At 38.8% G+C, this 20,117-nt stretch overlaps 1 protein-coding gene across 4 annotated transcripts in view; it reads right to left on the bottom strand.

Annotated features, from left to right (window-relative positions):
• The window catches only part of LOC120558608 (collagen alpha-1(XX) chain), a 43,910-nt gene extending 25,170 nt beyond the window's left edge, over window positions 1-18,740 (bottom strand). For 2 of the 4 annotated variants that reach the window (XM_039799662.1, XM_039799664.1), the window contains exons 1-5: window positions 18,562-18,740; window positions 13,598-13,733; window positions 11,382-11,486; window positions 6,219-6,362; window positions 991-1,167 (exon numbers count right to left, since the gene is read on the bottom strand). In XM_039799662.1, coding sequence (XP_039655596.1) covers window positions 991-1,167; window positions 6,219-6,362; window positions 11,382-11,486; window positions 13,598-13,724 — 553 coding nt within the window. In that variant the 5' untranslated portion in view covers window positions 13,725-13,733; window positions 18,562-18,740. Of the gene's footprint in view, window positions 1-990; window positions 1,168-6,218; window positions 6,363-11,381; window positions 11,487-13,597; window positions 13,734-17,082; window positions 17,147-18,561 lie in introns of all 4 variants that reach the window. The other 2 variants (XM_039799663.1, XM_039799665.1) reach the window with 2 other exon arrangements.
• Window positions 18,741-20,117: the final 1,377 nt, after the last annotated feature.

The following is a 20,117-nucleotide window of genomic DNA, read 5'->3' as shown; positions in this document are numbered from 1 at the left end:
TAGCGCGGTCACTCGGCAGAAAAAAGGAGAAAGGAAAAAGAGACGCTGTCCGGATGATAAGCCAGTTGAGATGGTGTGTGTACGTCTTTGAGAACTGTAAGTCGTATAACTTATGTTGTCAGTTCATTTAAGCCTGGTCTTGCAAATTTAAATTAAGTTAACTGGTGATTTTCGTTAGGGTTCTTCACCTGCGAGCTAAATTGCACGTGGCTGTTGATTCGATATAACAGCGATTGCTCAACGCCCTCGCTCACGTTTGTATTTTAGGTGCATTATTTACATGCTGAAGTAGTTACACTTCATTAAGATAATGTAATTAATAGTGGGTTTATTTGTTATTTGGGGGAGGGGGGGTTCGGACCACTGCTAAAAAAAATCCTAAAGGAAACACTGAGATCAATGAACTTTGAATGCCTTACTGTTCCAAAAAGCCTAGATTTGCTAAGTTAAACCTTTCAGCTGCTCCAGAGTCCCGGTTTAAGTCAAAGGGTGATCAAGCTTTTGCTGTCCTGGCAACTCAGCTTTCAGACTGCTGGCACTGTCTCGGCTTTTAAATCATGCCTTAAAACAAATTTATAGACTCACTTGTCCGACCACTTTATACTTATTTGTTCACATAATACAGCCTTGAATACATGTTTCCACCAGATTTTGTCTATTTTCCTTCTTGTTTTGTTCATGTGCCTAATTTATATAACTGCTTTTTACATAATTGATTGTTTTACATGTAACTGTGTTTTTATGCTGTTATTTTTAGTGTGCGATTGTCTTTTAAAAATTTTGATAATAAAATCATTATTATCAATACTGTTATACAAGACAGCGCAATTAAGACAGCGTAATAGGCTTTGCCGCATAAAGCAGAATAAATCATGACTTTTTAACAACTGCAAGGATTCTACAAGGATCCAAGTCATCATACTGTAATTATACCAATATGTGTGTATGTGGATGCTGTGTTTGTTTTTTTTATCTACTAGCATGCCCTACCTGTAGTAGCAGCAGCAGCAGCAGTGGTGGTGGGGTCAGGATACAGAATTGTTGGCACGCCCAACAAAGCCTCCGTCACATCGTCCAGGTCTCCTGACCCTGATCCGCCTGGCAACATCTTCTTTCTCTGCTCTCGACTACCGCTGCGGATCATTTCCTCTTCCCGCAGACCCTCCACTGGAAGAGAGAAAGCGCATCAGCATGAGGGAATCACATAAAGTAACCTATATTAATTTGTGTTAAAGTCAACAACATTACTTCCAGTGGTGCAGGATATCTGATCTCAAATCTTTTAAAAAGTAGCTTCATCAAAATGTGTATGCATGTTTCAAAATCAACTGTAGATATACCAATATACAGCAAATATGAAACTCCTTGTGCAAATGGAATACCTTTACCATTTAACCAAACCAATGCCTCTGAATCTGTTATAACTTTAAGTCTATGTTTATAACCCGGGCTATATGTTTAAGCTGGGCTACTGCACAGGCCGGGACTTGCACTGAAGCTATGGTTAAATTAAATCAACACTTTTATAATAGCTAATTTATTTTCAAATGTATAAAAAACAATATTCACACTAATAACCAGACTAAAAAACAAAGCCTGTCACCTAGTTTATAGACTTTTTTTAAATGAAACTCTCTCCTAAGCATCGCACAAGGATGCCTGAAGTGAGAGTAAAAAATTAACTGCTTTGAGCTAAATGCTAACGTCATCATGCTAACATGCTCGCAATGACAATGTTAACATGCTGATAGCAGGTATAATATTTACCATCTTAGTTAAGTGTGTTAGCATGCTAAGATTTGTTAAAAAATACAAAGTGCAGATGAGGATGATGGGAAAAACAGTTTTACAGGTATTTATTCATAAAACAATTTTGTTTGTTTTTTAAAGATTATTTTTTGGGCATTTTAGGCCTTTATTTATATAGGACAGCTGAAGCTGCAGAAAAGAGCCGCAGGGCAGAGTCGAACCTGCAGCCGCTGCGTCGAGGAGTAAACTTCTATATATGGGTGCCTGCTCTACCAGGTGAGCTACCCAGGAGCCCGACAAATAGAAATTTTGACCTGATGATGGCGCTCGATGAAAAGTAAAGGGAACACCAAAGTTAGAACAATTCATCCTGGAGGGAAACATGAATGTCTGAGCCAAGTTTTATGACAGTCCATCAAATAGTTGTTGAAACACTTCAAACCACAAATGGCAACCTAATGGTGGCAATATGGGTCAAGTGACAGGATATATTGTACTTTTTACTTCACTACATTTATTTAATAACTTAAGTTACTTTGCAGATTCAGATTAATAATACAACATCTAATTATGATGTATGATTATTATTATGTATCCATAAGGGGGGAATTCAAAAGCTACCCAGCAGTATATAAAGCATTTAAAAGCCCACCTTGATCAGCTGTAACATTAAAGTGATGCTTACACATTAATGAATCAATAATTATAATTTAATATAACATTTTGAAATGGATCACTCTGCACAATGAGTACTTTTACTACTGGTTACTAAAAAATGATATTTTGATACTGATATTTTTGTACTTTTACTTATGTAAAAGATCTGAGTACTTCTTACACTACTGGTAATCGCCTCATGTGTGTTTGCATTAGTCGCAAAGTAACAACACATAATCACCATGGGTAGACACATTGTGGCATCTGATCAGGTACCTGCCAGGAAATGTGTCAATAAATGGACCATTCCTGCTGTTACGGCTGTTAACTCCTGTTACATTCGAGATCAGAGAGGTAAAACTTAACATGCTAAAGTTGAAGATACAGCATGTTTGCTGTTTGGTATGTTTTAAAAATTAACTGCTTCACCAGATTCTGTTGGAAAAACCTTTCCTGAAGGTCAATAATAGCAAACTAAGGGTGGAATTCGCAAGGAAGGTAGTAAAAAGTACTGGGCCCAGAGGGGGTTAAAGCAAAAGGGAAATGTGACGCATCAGGAAGGAATTCCCAGACTGCCATCATTCCAGAGAGACAGCCGGTGTTACAAATTTCAAAGTTAACATGTTTTTCAGACCTGCCTGCACACGTTTGACTCGACACAGTAACCTACTGTCCCTTGCACAGTTCGCGAAACAACCACAGGCCACATTCAAGTATCGAACAATCCTACATGAGGCCCCGGGGAGTGTCAATCAGAGTCATACAAACAATAACAATAAAAGGTCAAAAGTGAAAGGGACTCACAAATCATGGGGGAATCAACAGCCAGAGAGCTGTGATGGGATTCACCGTCACTGCCGTAGGAAATAACAGTGTTGAAGCCAGAGACAGAGATGCTTGAAATAACCTGTGCGCACAATTTGATGCCGATTCCTGCCAGACCCTAATCCTCCAAACACAGGTGGCGTTTCATCAAAATATCCCCATCCTACCGTTTGTTTCCTAAGAAATAACTAGTTAACCTTTCTGTAAACATGCATTGTTCAGCTACTTTTTGTCAGTTTGAGCCAGTTTCAATGCTATTTCTTACAAAGATTATCAATCAGATTAAATCCTCCACATCCCCTATGGATCCTGTCCCTACACACTTTTTTAAGGATGTATGGGAAACGATTGGCTCTCATGTTGAGGAAATTACAAATAGTAGCCTATCTTCTGGAGTTGTGCCTGCATTTTGTAAAAAAGCAGTAATTGAGCCACTGATTAAGAAAGCAGGACTTGAGTCCGCAAATGTTGCGAATTATCGTCCTATTTAAAAGCTTCCTTTTTTATCGAAAATTTTGGAAAAATGTGTATTTCTGCAGCTGCATTCTTTTCTGGAGGCACATGGCATCTTAGATACTTTTCAGTCAGGTTTTAAAGTATTTCATAGCACTGAGTCGGCACTTGTAAAGGTTTTTAATGACCTATTTTTAATGACAGATTCTGGTGATTCAGCCATTTTAGTGCTTTTAGACCTCACTGCAGCTTTCGACACAGTTGACCACAAAATTCTTTTATCTCGTTTGGAAAACTGTGTGGGAGTCAGGGGGACTGCCCTAAAGTGGTTCGAGTCATATCTTTCAGGGAGATGCTTTTTTGTTAAAATGGGGGACTCTACTTCATCAACTGCGCCTTTGAACTGTGGGGTCCCCCAGGGATCAATTCTTGGTCCTATACTTTTTGCTTTGTACCTTCTCCCACTAGGAACAGTTTTTAAAAAGCATGGCATCTCATATCATCTTTATGCTGATGACTGTCAAATTTATATGCCAATCAGAAAACATGAGGGCAGCCCCCTGACACCCCTACTTGACTGTTTAAATGACGTCAAAGAGTGGTTGGCCCAAAAATTTTTTAAACTAAATTAGAGTAAAACTGAGATTATGCAGTTTGGCCCCACTAATCCCATGATAGATTTGGGCCCCCTAAATGTCTCTGTGCATCCTGTGATAACTAACCTTGGGGTAAAAATAGACAGTGATTTTAAATTTAATAAACAAATAAATGCAATAGTGAAATCTAGTTTCTATCATCTTCGCCTTTTAGCCAAAGTTAAACCGTTTTTGTCTTTTAGCAGTTTTGAACAAGCTATACATGCTTTTATTTCTTCTCGTTTGGACTATTGTAATGCACTTTATATTGGTATAAATCAAAACGCACTCTCACGCTTACAGTTAGTCCAAAACTCTGCAGCCCGACTTTTAACAGGAACCAAAAAGCGTGCGCATATAACTCCAATTCTTGCCTCATTGCATTGACTCCCTGTTAGTTTTAGGATTGATTTTAAGATTTTATTGTTTGTTTTTAAAGCTGTGAATGGACTGGCCCCAACATATATTTCAGACCTCATCCAAATTTATACGCCAGCGCGGACACTGAGATCAGAGGGCCAGCTCCAGCTTGTGGTCCCCAAGTCAAGACTTAAGACTCGGGGGGACAGGGCCTTTTCTGTGGTTGGACCTAAACTCTGGAATGCCCTGCCTCTCCATGTCCGAATTGCCCCTACAGTTGACTGTTTTAAGGCACGTCTAAAGACACACTTTTATTCTTTGGCTTTTAATTCTGTGTGAGTTATGTGGTCCACTGTGGTGTTTATTCTTTCTATATTTTATATATTTTTTATGAATTGTTTGTATGTTCTGAGTCTTCTGTGCAGCACTTTGGAAACTTTGTGTTTGTAAAATGTGCTATAGAAATAAAGTGGATTGGATTGGATTAACTTAACGCCAAGTAAGTATACACAGCAACTTCAAACAAAACCCACTTTCCTGTAATCCAGCTAGAGTAGTATTTATACCCACTTACTGTGTGTGTGTGTGTGTGTGTGTGTGTGTGTGTGTGTGTGTGTGTGTGTGTGTGTGTGTGTACACATGGTCTGATTGGGTGGGGCCTTGGAGGAAACACTGCACACTCCATGAAAGTGTAAGAATGTCAAAAATGCATCACATCCTAACTTTGCTGTCTTGCCAATGTTATAGCTCAGTGCCAAAGTCAACAGCAGTTCTTTTTAACTCGAGTCAGTGTTGTACATCACATCATGCCTGTGGATAAGTATGCCCCTTGTTCAACCCCACAAATAACTGTAGCTTGTTTTGGAATTTCCAGTTAATCTGAATCAGATTAATCACATACAAATGTATGGATTGCAGATTTAAAAAAAAATCCTATATATCATAGAAGATGGCAAATATAGATATGCAGTCTTGTTCACGCTCGCTTGACACACACACACACACACACACACACACACACACACACACACACACACACACACACACACACACACACACACACACACACACACACACACAGTGTGTGGCACTACCTTTGTGGGGACCCGTCTTTGACATAATGCATTCCCTAGCCCCCTACCCTAACCTTAACCATCACAACTCAATGCCTAACCTTAACCCTTACCTTCACCATAACCTAATTCTAACCCTAATCCTAAAACCAAGTCTTAACCCTCAAACAGCCCTTTAAACTTGTGGGGTCCAGCATTTTGACCCCACAAAGCTGTCCGGACCCCACAAGTATACTGTATTACCGGTTTCTAGACCCCACGAATATAGTTAAACAACACACACATACACACACACACACACACACAACCTACCTCATGCCTCTTTATCTCACCACACCCTACGTCTGTTTCTTTCAATGCTTCATGTTTGTCCTGTCCGTCTACATCTCTGCCAAGCTCTGCTCACTGCACAAACCTCTCTGCCAACCTCTCTAATTTCTCCTTTCCACCTCACTGTGTTTCTTACTGGTGAATCGTCGCTTTGCCAGAAGTCTTTCTGTCGTCCCATTGAGCACGAGGACTTGGAGGGCGTATTCCTGACTGGAGTCCAGTCCTGCCACCGTTGCCCGGCCCCGTGTGGTGGTCAGCATCAACTCTGGCTGTGGCGCCTCTGGAAAACACAAGTATTTTGGTTAAGACATGCCTCTGTACTGTATACGATTAAGTCTAAAGGGAAAGTCAGGGTTCCTGTAATCATCTAACTTGAGTTTCTAGTAGAACATGTTTACATACTATAAAGTTCAAAAAGCACATTATGTTTTTCATACTGGTCAGAATTTTTTTATATTATATCTCCTAAAGTCTATGATCATAGTTTTTCCAATATTAAGCTCAAGGCCATCATTGCTGCACCAGTTTACAAGATCAGACAAGATCTCGCTCCTGAGCTGATTCATCTGATCTTGTGACTAACCAACCACTTTAGCATAAGTAGACCAATCATACAAAGCAGAGGAGAAAGGCAATTAATTATAAGTGACTAGGAAAGTGTTTTTTATTCGCTTTTCATAATACTCTTTTCATTTTATCGTTTAAACTGTTCCATTTTAATCTTTGTAATTATGTTCCCTGAATGTCTAAATGTTCTTATTACAGCTTTAATTGTCTTTGCTCTCATTTAATTTGTCACAATTTAATTTCAAAGGTCTCAACTTTCTTTAGTAAAAGTAAATGTAATTTTATTGTAACAGAATATTTCTTTAAAGAAATAACCACATGATAAGTAATAAAGTACTGGTGGCCCTCCCTCTCCAGTCCACAGTCTACTGGCCTTGGATGTCTGAGTCAGATCCGCCTCTGCAAAAGATTTCCCGTAGAGTTGAAGTTGCAAAAGTCGGCATGGAAGCAATAAATAAGTGAATACAAAAGTCTAAATGTTTCCGCAGAAATGCTGAAGGTCTACCTGGAGTTAGAACTTCAGCATTAGACCTTACCTAGTTCTAATAGTACTAATTTGAAGAATCTCTGCTATATTCATATTTTTCAGTGTTATAGACATCATATCATGATGCACATCCTGCTCCAACAGCCACTGAAGTACTCCAGATAATGCACACTAGTCCCACTCTACACCTCAAGTCTCGTGTTGAACTGAATTGTTCTTCTAAGCACCCCTCTCTTTTAGACGTGCCTGGGCTTAGCTGCACAGTGTCCAATGGGAAATAAGAGGGTGACAGAGAGAAAACAATGTCGAGGAAGAAGTTACAGGGGGCAGGAAGAGTCACAGATGTGAAGGAGGAGGGGAGGAGAGAGAGTTGCATTCTTTTTTTTTCTGTGTTCAAGACATTTAATGGAACAGAAAAATGCATAAAAAGGACAGCCAAGGACAATCATTTCAACATAACCTTGTAGCAACGCCAAATATGCATACAGACATCAAAATACATACGTTTTCAGCAGCTTCTCTTGACATAATTTTTTTAGAGAAATTGGTTTATTGATGGAATTTGCACAGGAAATACATAGACTAAAATGTATATCAGTAGAAAAATGAGAGTTGCATTCTTATCCAAACCATCAGCTGTGAAGCTGGCACATTTATGGCAGACTGGATTACAGTGAGAGGAACGGCACCTTCACACCCCATTTATATATTGTTCTGAACTGGTGAAGAGGGAATCAAGGCTTGCACTTCAGAAATATGCTAATGTTAAAGGTTTATGATGAGAGTACAATTGGATTTTGACAAATCCATTTTATGATATTCTCCTATAAATGGAAGAAAAATAAAGTTCTTCAGTGACTTACCCAACATACAAAGCATGAGCAAAAATACAGTATATATACATTCTTTTAACTAGTTTCAACAAAACCAGAACATGACATGTTATTGTACCTTTTGAAAGTAAATAAGAGACCAAGCATTCTTCTTTTCTTTTGTTGCTAATACATTTTGTTGCTAATATATTTCTTTTGTTGCTTGCATCCATGATTCCAAAACCAGAGAATCCAAGGCTGCACATATCTAGTTGTAGGCAATATAATACTGATGACTTGTAAAACCATGAAGCTTTTTCCAGATAATAAACAACCAACCAATACAGTTTGGATGTTTGTATTATGACAGTAGCAAAACATCCACCCAACTGCAGCAACCGGTCTCGACAAACTGCAGACAGCCACGAATGGTATCCTCAGGCTAACAAGCACTGAGTCCACTGTCTCTGGTTCTGTTTCATGAACAAATCTGGTCAGCCCCGAAGCCCCCAAGTGCTCTCAGAATCCTTCGGTATATGGACAGACCCGGTAAATACCAAATAGGAGTGTGCCATACCCTAATAATACCAAGCTCTTTAAGCTCTTTGCCTTCTCTATTATTCAACAAATACAAGCAATAAATCATTGTATAGTATGAACAACACAAGATTAGATAGATTAAACAAACGGTTCTTTCCTGGAGGCCAGGCCTGTATGTGATGATGAAATTATTGTGTGTATTAAAGATTTAATAATAATGTAATAACTATAACAATAACTTATTTCACCAGTAAATTGCTGTTGAACGACAAACACAACCACCAGATGGGAAATGGTGCATTCACAATTACTGTGAATGCACCACGAGGCTACCTGTTTTAAGTGAATGCACCGTTTGTGTTGTTTAATTCCGACAACGGCGGCAGCTGCTGCGCTGCAGAGCAGACTGTTAGGTCCCGGTGTTGGAATCCTCTACAGTGAAATACAGTCACACTTTACACTGTTTAGCTTTAGCTGTCAGCATTTCAACCGTGTTTAATCCAGCTGCTAGCTAAAGATAGGTTAACGTTACATGCTGTCAGGTGTAGTGTAAAGTCAGGCACCGAAATGAGGCACCAAAATTTTCGTTCTTATTCGGTCTCGTTACTACCGTTTAGGTTGGCATGTTTCAGTACCCAACCCTACTTACCAGAGTCAAGATAGTGTGCAGTAACTAAATCATTTTGATTACTCACTGACGTCCAGTGATCACCGGTTGATGAGACAGCGTTTGCACATTGCACTTTGGTTTCAATAACAGGTCGGCGAGTAGCATTCTCCAAAATAGTGCTTTGCCTGAGCCCACTAGCATCAACCTGAGTCACGTTAACTGTACTATGCTTAGCTTGTAGCTGGTAGCTCAAGCTTGACTTGCTTCGGTGATGATTTTAAATTCGGCTTTACACAATGTGCACATGGCTTTCGACTTGTCTACGAGCCGTCCAGGAGTTTGGAAAATAAAAAGCGCCATTCAGAATTGTGTTGCTGCTACATTTCTCCATCATGCCTGCAGCCAGCAGCAGAAGGATGTGTTAGTAAGTATGTAAGTATGGCAGATTGATGATAAGTAAAGGTGAGGCAAAGGGTCAAAATAGTAGCCTGTTAGGCACAACGTGTAAATAAATTAATAAATGGCAGCATGCGATTAATACGATTTTAAAAAATTTACGCGTTATGCTCTGCCCTTAATCGCAACGCGATTAACGCGTTAATGCTGACAGCCCTTATTAAAACATGTCATAGTACATTTATTATGAAAAATGAAATTTCTGTGAAAATTAATACAATAACAAAAAATAAAAAATAAATTATACACTCATATTACATTTATATTGACATATCTTTAATTTACAATTTATACAATTTGTTAATGGACTAATGTACAAGTACAAATGTGTGGGAAGCAACCCACCTAAAAATAAAATATATATATAAAATATATCAAGTTATATATCAAGGGGACCCAAAGGACCCACACATATCGTACATTACCATGTGAACAATTCATATGGATGAAGTGTAGAGGGGGATGGATACACTGATCAGACACACCTATACAGTAGTAGTGCAGAATCAGTATTCCAACAGAGTGCACTTACAAACTTTAAACACTCAACTTGCAATCCAACAGGGATCAGAAAGATTAGACTACTAGCTACATGATGTCCTGTTGATAAACAAAAGACTACAGAAAGCTAGTTGATGCAAACGCATGTTGATGAGCAGGGACTAGAGCATGATTTCGGACTCAGGCCTGGACTTCCTGACAATGTAACCTGAGGTGTATGTGGCTCTTCATTCTTTCGCATAGAACGGTAGCAACTCGCCTGCACTACCACTTCCTCACTCACTAAATCTGACACTGCAGTAAAAAGGGGAAAGATTATCACATCATACTGAAAAAGGATTCAATGTTTAACCACATACAACTTAACCTATGATTCTTAAACTGCCGTAATGGCATTTCGGAATGTTAATGGAGCCAAAGTGACCATCCAAACTTCAGGCCGTTAACGTTAGCTAGAGCCTTTAGGGCTCCTCAGTCAAAAGTTTAATAATCACTGACACTGACATACCCAAGTGAAAGCCGAAATATCTTAATAGCATTAATAATCACAATCACACAGTCACATTGTTCGAATTATTCAAATAGGAGAAGTTGTTTTGGCTGTATTTGAACCTATCTAACAAACGGACAATTAGCTTATTAAACATAACAAGCTAGCAATCAGCGATAACTCGCCAACACAATTCAAGCCACTTACCTCTATAATTTCAAATAAAATTCTCGTAGAAGAACTTGTATCCTTTCTCCAGCCTGGAAGATTTTACCTTGGAGTGTTCATTCACAAGTCGCACCACATTGTCTTGACCAACTTTTGGGAGATGCGAGATCGAAGTAGTCCAGCGATTACAGACAGCCATGTTGAACGCAATAACCGGAAGACGCAGTACACTGCTTCAGCAATTTTTGGCGGCTACTTCCGGCTTTCTATTGTGATGCGATAAAGGCCTCTTAGGAAATCACATTTTAACATATTGCGATAATATTGCAAATGTGATTAATCGTTCAGCCCTAGTTTGGCAACTGTTTAGATGTGCACTTTGTTGTACTATTAATATTGTATACAGAATCTGAAGCCCACTCTCAATATTTGAACCCTGACTTCATCCCCAAGGTGTTGAAAGGAGTTGAGGTCAGGGCTCTGTGAGGGCCAGTCAAGTTCCTCCACACAAAACTCACCCAAACAACTTCTTTATCATCTCACGTTGTACACAGTGTCATTGTCATGCCGACAGTTGTCTAAAACACAATTGCATGCTGTAGCATTTAACATTTCACTTAACTGGAATTAAGGGCATGTGCCAAATAACACAGCCAGGAAAGTCTCACCTGAGATGGGTCTCACTCGGACCTTGTAGCCCTGAACGGGTCCGTCAGCCTCCTTCCATTTCATCTGCAGTCTGTCCTCAGACAGGACAGTCAGCTTGAGACGACCTTAAAATTCACAGTGACAAAGGGAAGAAAACTAAACGTACATTTCAGTATATGTTCAGTATGTGTGTGCATGTTGTCTAGTCAGGTATTTGGGTCAAGAGAAAGAGGAAAGCATGACAGCTGCAGGCGTTCAGGAAAGATCAAAGCAACAAGCTGGGAAACTTTTTTCATTCCCCCCAGTTCTCGGAGATGGCCTAACCCCTCTCGCTTCCTTCTCTCCAAATCAAGTCCATCTCTTGTTTCGACTTCATCTACATAATTTCCAGCAAGGGTTTCCCAACAAGCAGTGTCTTTCATGTTTCATCCCTCTCTCCAGCTGCCCCTTCATCCATCAAAGCATGTCCTGTCCTCCCGTCTGGTATAGACACAGGAACAGGACGCTGGTTGGGGACTGGAGGGTCAAAGTTCATGTCAGAGGAACAGCACAGAGTTACAGTGTGCCAGGGTTTTGTATGTACTATGTGGCAGGGTGATAGATGGAGAGGAAGATGAGGGGGGGAAGGGAAAACGGAAGCAAAGAAGACAGAGGAGTGTAGACATGAACAGCATGAATCACAGAACTCTGTCTTCATCGCTTCTGTGGACGTATGACCCTCAGCGCTCAACAGATTCTTCTCTGACGAGCATGTATGTGTATAACTGTGTGTGTGTGACTGTGTATTTGGGGCAGGGGCCTCTGGAGGGTCCTCATCTTCTTGGGTGCCTGGCAGAAGATCAGATAGTGTCTGATGGGATTTAGAAATACTGAGGTCAAGGTCTAACAGACCCACTAACAACAACAACCTTTTCACACAGGCGGGCAGATATGCAGCTGGGTAAAGTGGCTGTTTTGTACTCCCTGTGTGTGGGATAAGAGCAGCTGGTTGTTGCCATCATTCTTTAGTTCAGCACTGAAATAATACGCCCTTTGGGTGTATTGTTCTTATAAACTAGTAGAGTAAAATACATTTTAAAAGTTAGGCTGCCTGTTACGCTATCTTTTGGGGCAAGTTTCATTTACAAAAATGTTATTAAAAAAGGATTAAAAAAACTAAGTTTTTACACTGTGAAATTTAAAGTCCTGCGGTTGGAATTTAGCAGACGAAAAGATAACGGCGTCAGTGGTGTCAGTAGAGTAATATTAGAGGACCCGAAACAATAAAAAAATATTAATAGTACAGCTGCCAACAACGTGTCATCAGAGCAGAGCTGTACTGTGACAAAGAGGGAATGGTTTGACATGAAGATAGAGGCCAAAAACTCTGACTCTCTTTCAAAGCGGTCCGTGACTAATATGAGAGGCAGTCAAGAGAATGTGATAGTCACACAGATAATATATTATCCTAGCATCTACTGAAACATATAGTTGCTGTGCTAAAATATGCCAATAAAAATCTGCTTCATGGCAAACTAGTACAAGCAATTTTAGCATACAACATAAAGAAAATATGGATGCTTGTATTAAAATACCTCAAAATATTAACTTGTGTGAGATTATTTATGCTAATTGTACTGTCTTTTCTGTTGTTGTTTTTTATGCTAATAGTACTGGTTATAGTAAAACATTTTCTTTTAGGATACAGCTAGGCTAACAAGCTAGCATTGCCAGCAGTTTATCTCCTTACAAAAAGAATAAAAGCTACAATGCTGCATTACTATACTTTTTATAACATCTTACAATTAGTTTGTGAAATAGTATGAGTAATTGTGTTTGCTAACGTTACTGGTTATGGTAAAATAATTTATAGCCTATCTTTTGGGTCACCGCTAGCTAGCTAACTAGCATCTCTAGCCATAGGCCTATGTCTTCTTACAAAAAGAAGAAGGATATGGCTATATATATGGCTACTTTCTTTACAATTAATGTTCTAGGAATAATACAGTGATATAGTAATATGTTTAGGTTAATACCATAGAAGACAAAACAATTTTACTTTATAGCAGCATGACAATTTTAGCAATGATAACATTAGCCATATGTAGCGAGTATCTAAGATATATTAACTACCAAAGGTACAATAACCAACACATGTTTTTCTAGACTTCACCATCATATCTACTTGTGTATGTGACATACTCTCCTATTAGTAGATATGAAATGGTTAAAGTGGTCATGAAAGGCACTCCTCTACCTTGGCCATGGACCCCTGAGGACAGCAGAAGGAAAACACTGAGCAGGAAACACAGCATTAGCCAGAAAGATGATGATGATGATGATGATGATGATGATGATGATGAAGGAAGGAGGCGAGGAGACATGAGTGGAGCCTAAAAACATAAAAAAAAAATGCTTTGAATATTTCATATACTTATTCATTTATACTTCATTTATAAATCTATATTTAATAAAGTTGTATTCAATTCTATTTATATACATTTTACTTATTATACAGTGCCTTGCAAGTAACTGGCCCCTTGAACGTTTCGACCTTTTGCCACATTTCAGGCCTCAAACATAAAGATATAAAACTGTAATTTTTTGTGAAGAATCAACAACAAGTGGGTCCCATATATAAAGTGGAACGAAATTCATTGGCTATTTCAAACTTTTTTAACAAATAAAAAACTGAAAATGTGGGCGTGCAAAATTATTCAGCCCCTTTACTTTCAGTGCAGCAAACTCTCTCCAGAAGTTCAGTGAGGATCTCTGAATGATCCAATGTTGACCTAAATGACTAATGATGATAAATAGAATCCAGCTGTGTGTAATCAAGTCTCCGTATAAATGCACCTGCTCTGTGATAGTCTCAGAGGTCCGTGTAAAGCGCAGAGAGCATCATGAAGAACAAGGAACACACCAGGCAGGTCCGAGATACTGTTGTGGAGAAGTTTAAAGCCGGATTTGGATACAAAATGATTTCCCAAGCTTTAAACATCCCAAGGAGCACTGTGCAAGCGATAATATTGAAATGGAAGGAGTATCAGACCACTACAAATCTACGAAGACCCAGCCGTCCCTCTAAACTTTCAGCTCATACAATGAGAAGACTGATCAGAGATGCAGCCAAGAGGCCCATGATCACTCTGGATGAACTGCAGAGATCTACAGCTGAGGGGTGGGAGACTCTGTCCATAGGACAACAATCAGTCGTATACTGCACAAATCTGGCCTTTATGGAAGAGTGGCAAGAAGAAAGCCATTTCTTAAAGATATCCATAAAAGTGTCGTTTAAAGTTTGCCAAAAGCCACCTGGGAGGCACACCAAACATGTGGAAGAAGGTGCTCTGGTCAGATGAAACCAAAATCGAACTTTTTGGCAACAATGCAAAACGTTATGTTTGGCGTAAAAGCAACACAGCTCATCACCCTGAACACACCATCCCCACTGTCAAACATGGTGGTGGCAGCATCATGGTTTGGGCCTGCTTTTCTTCAGCAGGGACAGGGAAGATGGTTAAAATTGATGGGAAGATGGATTGAGCCAAATACAGGACCATTCTGGAAGAAAACCTGATGGAGTCTGCAAAAGACCTGAGACTGGGACGGAGATTTGTCTTCCAACAAGACAATGATCCAAAACATAAAGCAAAATCTACAATGGAATGGTTCACAAATAAACATATCCAGGTGTTAGAATGGCCAAGTCAAAGTCCAGACCTGAATCCAATCGAGAATCTGTGGAAAGAACTGAAAACTGCTGTTCACAAACGCCTTCCATCCAACCTCACTGAGCTCGAGCTGTTTTGCAAGGAGGAATGGGCAAAAATGTCAGTCTCTCGATGTGCAAAACTGATAGAGACATACCCCAAGCGACTTACAGCTGTAATCGCAGCAAAAGGTGGTGCTACAAAGTATTAACTTAAGGGGGCTGAATAATTTTGCACGCCCAATATTTCAGTTTTTTATTTGTTTAAAAGGTTTGAAATATCCAATAAATTTCGTTCCACTTCATGATTGTGTCCCACTTGTTGTTGATTCTTCACAAAAAAATACAGTTTTATATCTTTATGTTTGAGGCCTGAAATGTGGCAAAAGGTCGAAAAGTTCAAGGGGGAATACTTTCGCAAGCGGCACTGTATATGTAGTCAATTTACTCAGTTGAGTCAAATGATCTGCATTAAATAGCTTAAATAGCTTAAAGTAAAAACAAACCAACAAACAATGCTAAACCAACTAGGCCACCCAAAGTAGAGCAGCAGAGATACTAGCAAGGTGTTTTTAAAACAAGAAATTACAAAAATTCACTTATTCCAGCTTCTCAAATGTGAACATTTGCTTTTCTTTCTTTTACATGATAGCAAACTGAATATCGTTGGGTTTTGGACTGAAGCTGGTCACACAAAATAAGGAATTTGAATATGTAAACTTGCAGCTTTATTCACTATATTCTGACATTTACAAACCAAACAATCAATGCAGAAAACAAATGCAAATTCTGTTTCTTTTCTTTCTTTCTTTTAACCTGGCACCAACAGCATTACATGGTACCTTTTCCCATGGGAACTCTTTTATGGCTGACTCAGCCTACAGGTGCTTAGTGCTCATCCCCATTACAGACCTTAAACTTCACACAGCTAATGACACACACAAGGCTGTAATATTAAGAAACAGGCAGCACTTTTAGAGGCCATAAAACTAACACACCTCTGTCTGAGAGGGCCAGGATTTAACAGCACACACAATATACACTAAAAGTACCTCATATACATTATGCATATCATATTATGCACACACTAAATAATTAGTGCTTATGCTTTCATGAAGAAAATTATTTGTAATCTTTGGATTGTACAGTATATATTATTTTAAGAGATGTTTAGAGCCATTAGAGCCAGTGTTTCCACTCTGCTACAAAACATCTGTATACATACATCATGACAAGATATTGTTTGCATTTGGGGGTCATTAAAAATAATAACTGACCACAGCTCATTTTTACATTTCAAAATAAAGCTAAATGTACTGTATAATTTTGAAATACGCTATAAAAGTGCAGACAAATATTTAAAGTTGCGTGGGCAGAAGCTCTTTAGAAGACAAGGGCAGAAACTCTGACATTTGTGTTTTGTGAATAAGAACATTGTTCAACAAAATGCAGACTGAACAAAGCTACGATTAACGTTCTAGTAGCTCAGCTATTATGCTGGAGTTAACAGACCTGTGACCGAGACAAGCGTTTAGAACAAATTCAATTATCCAGGGTTGGGCTCAGTGTGGGTTCAGTATGAAAGTGTGGAAGGGAGAAGCAAGGACAGGTTAGGAGAAATACAAACACGCTCCTGACAACGTGATGAGTGGACAAGAAGGTGAATGTAAAACTTGCTGTTTGCTCGTTAAAACTCTTACATGTCATATACAGTAGAGTCATTTCTACATATGCTGGTAGTCAAAATTGAATTTTTAACTAAATGTGTCCTATCATTTAAATGCTGGAGTTTTTTTATGTTAAATCTATTTCATTCCAGATTGAGTCTTTGCTTTATTTACTTGCTTTAATTAATATTTCCTGTCTGAGCCTTCTACTTATATTTCACACCTCATGACCAGACAGGCCACCACTGAAGCAAGTTTAAAAGAAACTTCCAGCCTGCCTAAAGGCTTTTCAGACCATCTGACATACAGCCATCATGTGCAGTATGTGACATGACTATATGTTTTCTCGTGTTTTACGTGTACCTGCTTGCCTGAATGTTGCCAAGTCTGAGTTTATACGGTACTTGAGCCGTATGTCTTGGCCTGCCTGTCAGACAGAGAGGAAAAGATGGGTATTGTTATATAATGCCAGTGAATCTACTTGTCGAGAGGATTGTAGATTATCCTCTTTCCCCCCTTTTCTATTTCTGAGTGCATGCAATTAAGTTACATACGCAATAAAAATCAGGACAACAGTAATTTATTTTGGAGTATACGCTGTTGACATTAAGACCACAGTTTACTTTGAACAATAAAGTAATGGGCCATTATGTTGGCCAAAATGGAGTGTGTACCTATTTCTCTGTCTGTCAGACAAAGAGGAAAATATTGGTATTATTATGTAATGCTAGTGGATCTCCTTGCTGAGAGGATTGTAGTCTCCTCTTTTCCCCCCCATTACAATTACTGGGTGCATGCAATTAGGTTACATAAGCAATAAAAATCAGGACAACCACACTTCATTTTAGGGTATAGCTGTAGACATTTGGTCCACAGTTCACTTTGATGGAACAATACAGTAATGGGCCATTATGTCGGCAAAAAATTTAAGTTTGTTTGAAAAGACTCTATGCATTGGGAAAAAAAACCTTTAGTATTGCACTTTTATTTCTAACATTTGTGAATCTGTATATGGAATTACCATATCCAATGTGAAAGATGTAATGACCAAATTTAACACTGATGTTAGTTTGATTTCCCTTACTGTGGATTTAAATAGTCTCAATGTCATCATTTATTTATTGATGCCTTCGCTGCCCTGGAAGAAAAAAAAATGACATTACCACAAAATAGCTTGAACTCCAGTGAACCTTCCAAGTACCCAGGTGGCCTACTGATGAAGGGATAGAATAGAAATGTGCAACACTTGACTTTAGAAATCTGATTAAGTTTTGACCTCAATGCTATATGCTGATGGTCAGGGGTGTTGTGTGTGGTAAATAGGCCTACAGTTGATAACAGCATGTCCTCATTACATTTATATAAAGAGGCTTCAGCTGACTTCAAAACGACTATACAGCCTAGAGTACAGTACTAAAATAATTAAGTAGTATTGTAGTATTAAAGTGATTTTTGGTTTTGCAGCGAAGTGAGCAATTAGCCGCTTAATAATTGACGCTAACGCTGTTATTTAATAAGTGCGTACATTAGCTTGTTGCTTAAAGTTAACTGCAATGCGCAATATGCAAGAGATTTTAAGTTTCGATAATGACAATTATTTTTAATGTGTATCTATTTCGCAACGAGGTAGCAAATGAACTGTGTCCCCATCCTCAGCTAGGCTATTTTACAATAGTTTCGAACAATAGATGGCAACTAGACTTTCAACCAAGCGTTAGCTATTTCACTCGTTTATCTAAGAACAGGACTTCTGTTGGACAGACAGGACCAACAACATAAACTGTGACACAACACATTTTCCTCGTCTTCTCTGTGGTCCTCTCCAGCCAGGTGAGGTCTTACCTGGCGGTTCGGTGAGTCCACGTTATTCCTTTAGAGAGACTTCACACAGCATTCCAGAGGTGGGATGTCAACAAGTGCCAGTTCCGCTAAACTGTGAAGCCAGCTAACCTACATCAGGTTGAATCTGAACTCCTCCGGGTGAAATCCGAGTAGCAGGACCCTCCTGCTGCTCCAGCATGGGCCTGTATGGGCGTGGCACTACAAGGCTAAACCCTCTACAGAGCAAACAAGGCAACCCTGATACAAAGTACTGCCATAACTCCCTCTTTGGAACCTGTGGCCGCCCCGTGCCATTTACAGAATATATTCTGCGTCACCTGTCAATAGCATACTTCTGCTACAGTATGTGTGAAATAGTATGGGAATGTCAAAGTATTTCTGTAGAGATTAATTTTAGTGACCATATTGCACTCCATCTAGAGCCGCAAATATGAATCGATTAGTTGTCAACTGTTAAATTAATCGGCTATTTTGATTATATATACAGTACAGGCCAAAAGTTTGGACACACCTTCTCATTCAATGCATTTCCTTTATTTTCATGACTATTTACATTGTAGATTCTCACTGAAGGCATCAAAACTATGAATGAACACATATGGAATTATGTACTTAACAAAAAAGTGTGAAATAACTGAAAACATGTCTTATATTTTAGATTCCTCAAAGTAGCCACCCTTTGTTTTTTTTGATAACTCTGCAAACCCTTGGTGTTCTCTCAATGAGCTTCATGAGGTAGTCACCTGAAATGGTTTTCACTTCACAGGTGTGCTTTGTCAGGGTTAATTAGTGGAAGTTTTTCCCTTATTAATAAAAAAAAAGCAAAGGGTGGCTACTTTGAAGAATCTAAAATATAAGACATGTTTTCAGTTATTTCACACTTTTTTGTTAAGTACATAATTCCATATGTGTTCATTCATAGTTTTGATGCCTTTAGTGAGAATCTACAATGTAAATAGTCATGAAAATAAATAAAACAATAAAAAAAGTCAAACATGATCTGATTCCAGCTTCTTAAATGTGAAAAGTTTCTTCACTCCTCTATAAGTAGGCTAAATAGAATATTTTTGAATTGTGGACAAAACAAGAAATTTGAAGACGTCATCTTGGGCTTTGGAAAACACTGATCAACATTTTTCACAATTTTCAGACATCTTTTAGACCAAAAAAACCGAATCGATTATTCGAGAAAATGATCGACAGATTAATCGATAATGAAAGTAATCGTTAGTTGCAGTCCTAACTCCATCAGTGGATGAGTGAATAGCTTGCAGAGAACACTGGTCTATCTTCTCAGGCACTTACAGTATTTTTTCCATGAAGACTGCATCAGTGTGTGCTTAAAATATTTCCAAACAGCTCACGGTCACGTACTCTGAGGCTAAACTACATGAATCCAGATGCAGGGTTGGTAAAGAAGTGATTTTTGTAACTTCACTGCAGTGAGCAGAAGCATGCTGTCTAACCTAAGCATAGATACCACCTGTAAATCAGACATTTTAAAGTGTGCTACACACATTAGTTATCCCAGATTTATTCTGAAATTAGACAGGACT

This window comes from Perca fluviatilis, chromosome 5, assembly GCF_010015445.1.
Source record: "Perca fluviatilis chromosome 5, GENO_Pfluv_1.0, whole genome shotgun sequence".
NCBI classification, from domain to species: Eukaryota; Metazoa; Chordata; class Actinopteri; order Perciformes; family Percidae; genus Perca; species Perca fluviatilis.
This window is presented reverse-complemented; position numbering and strand designations above follow the sequence as displayed.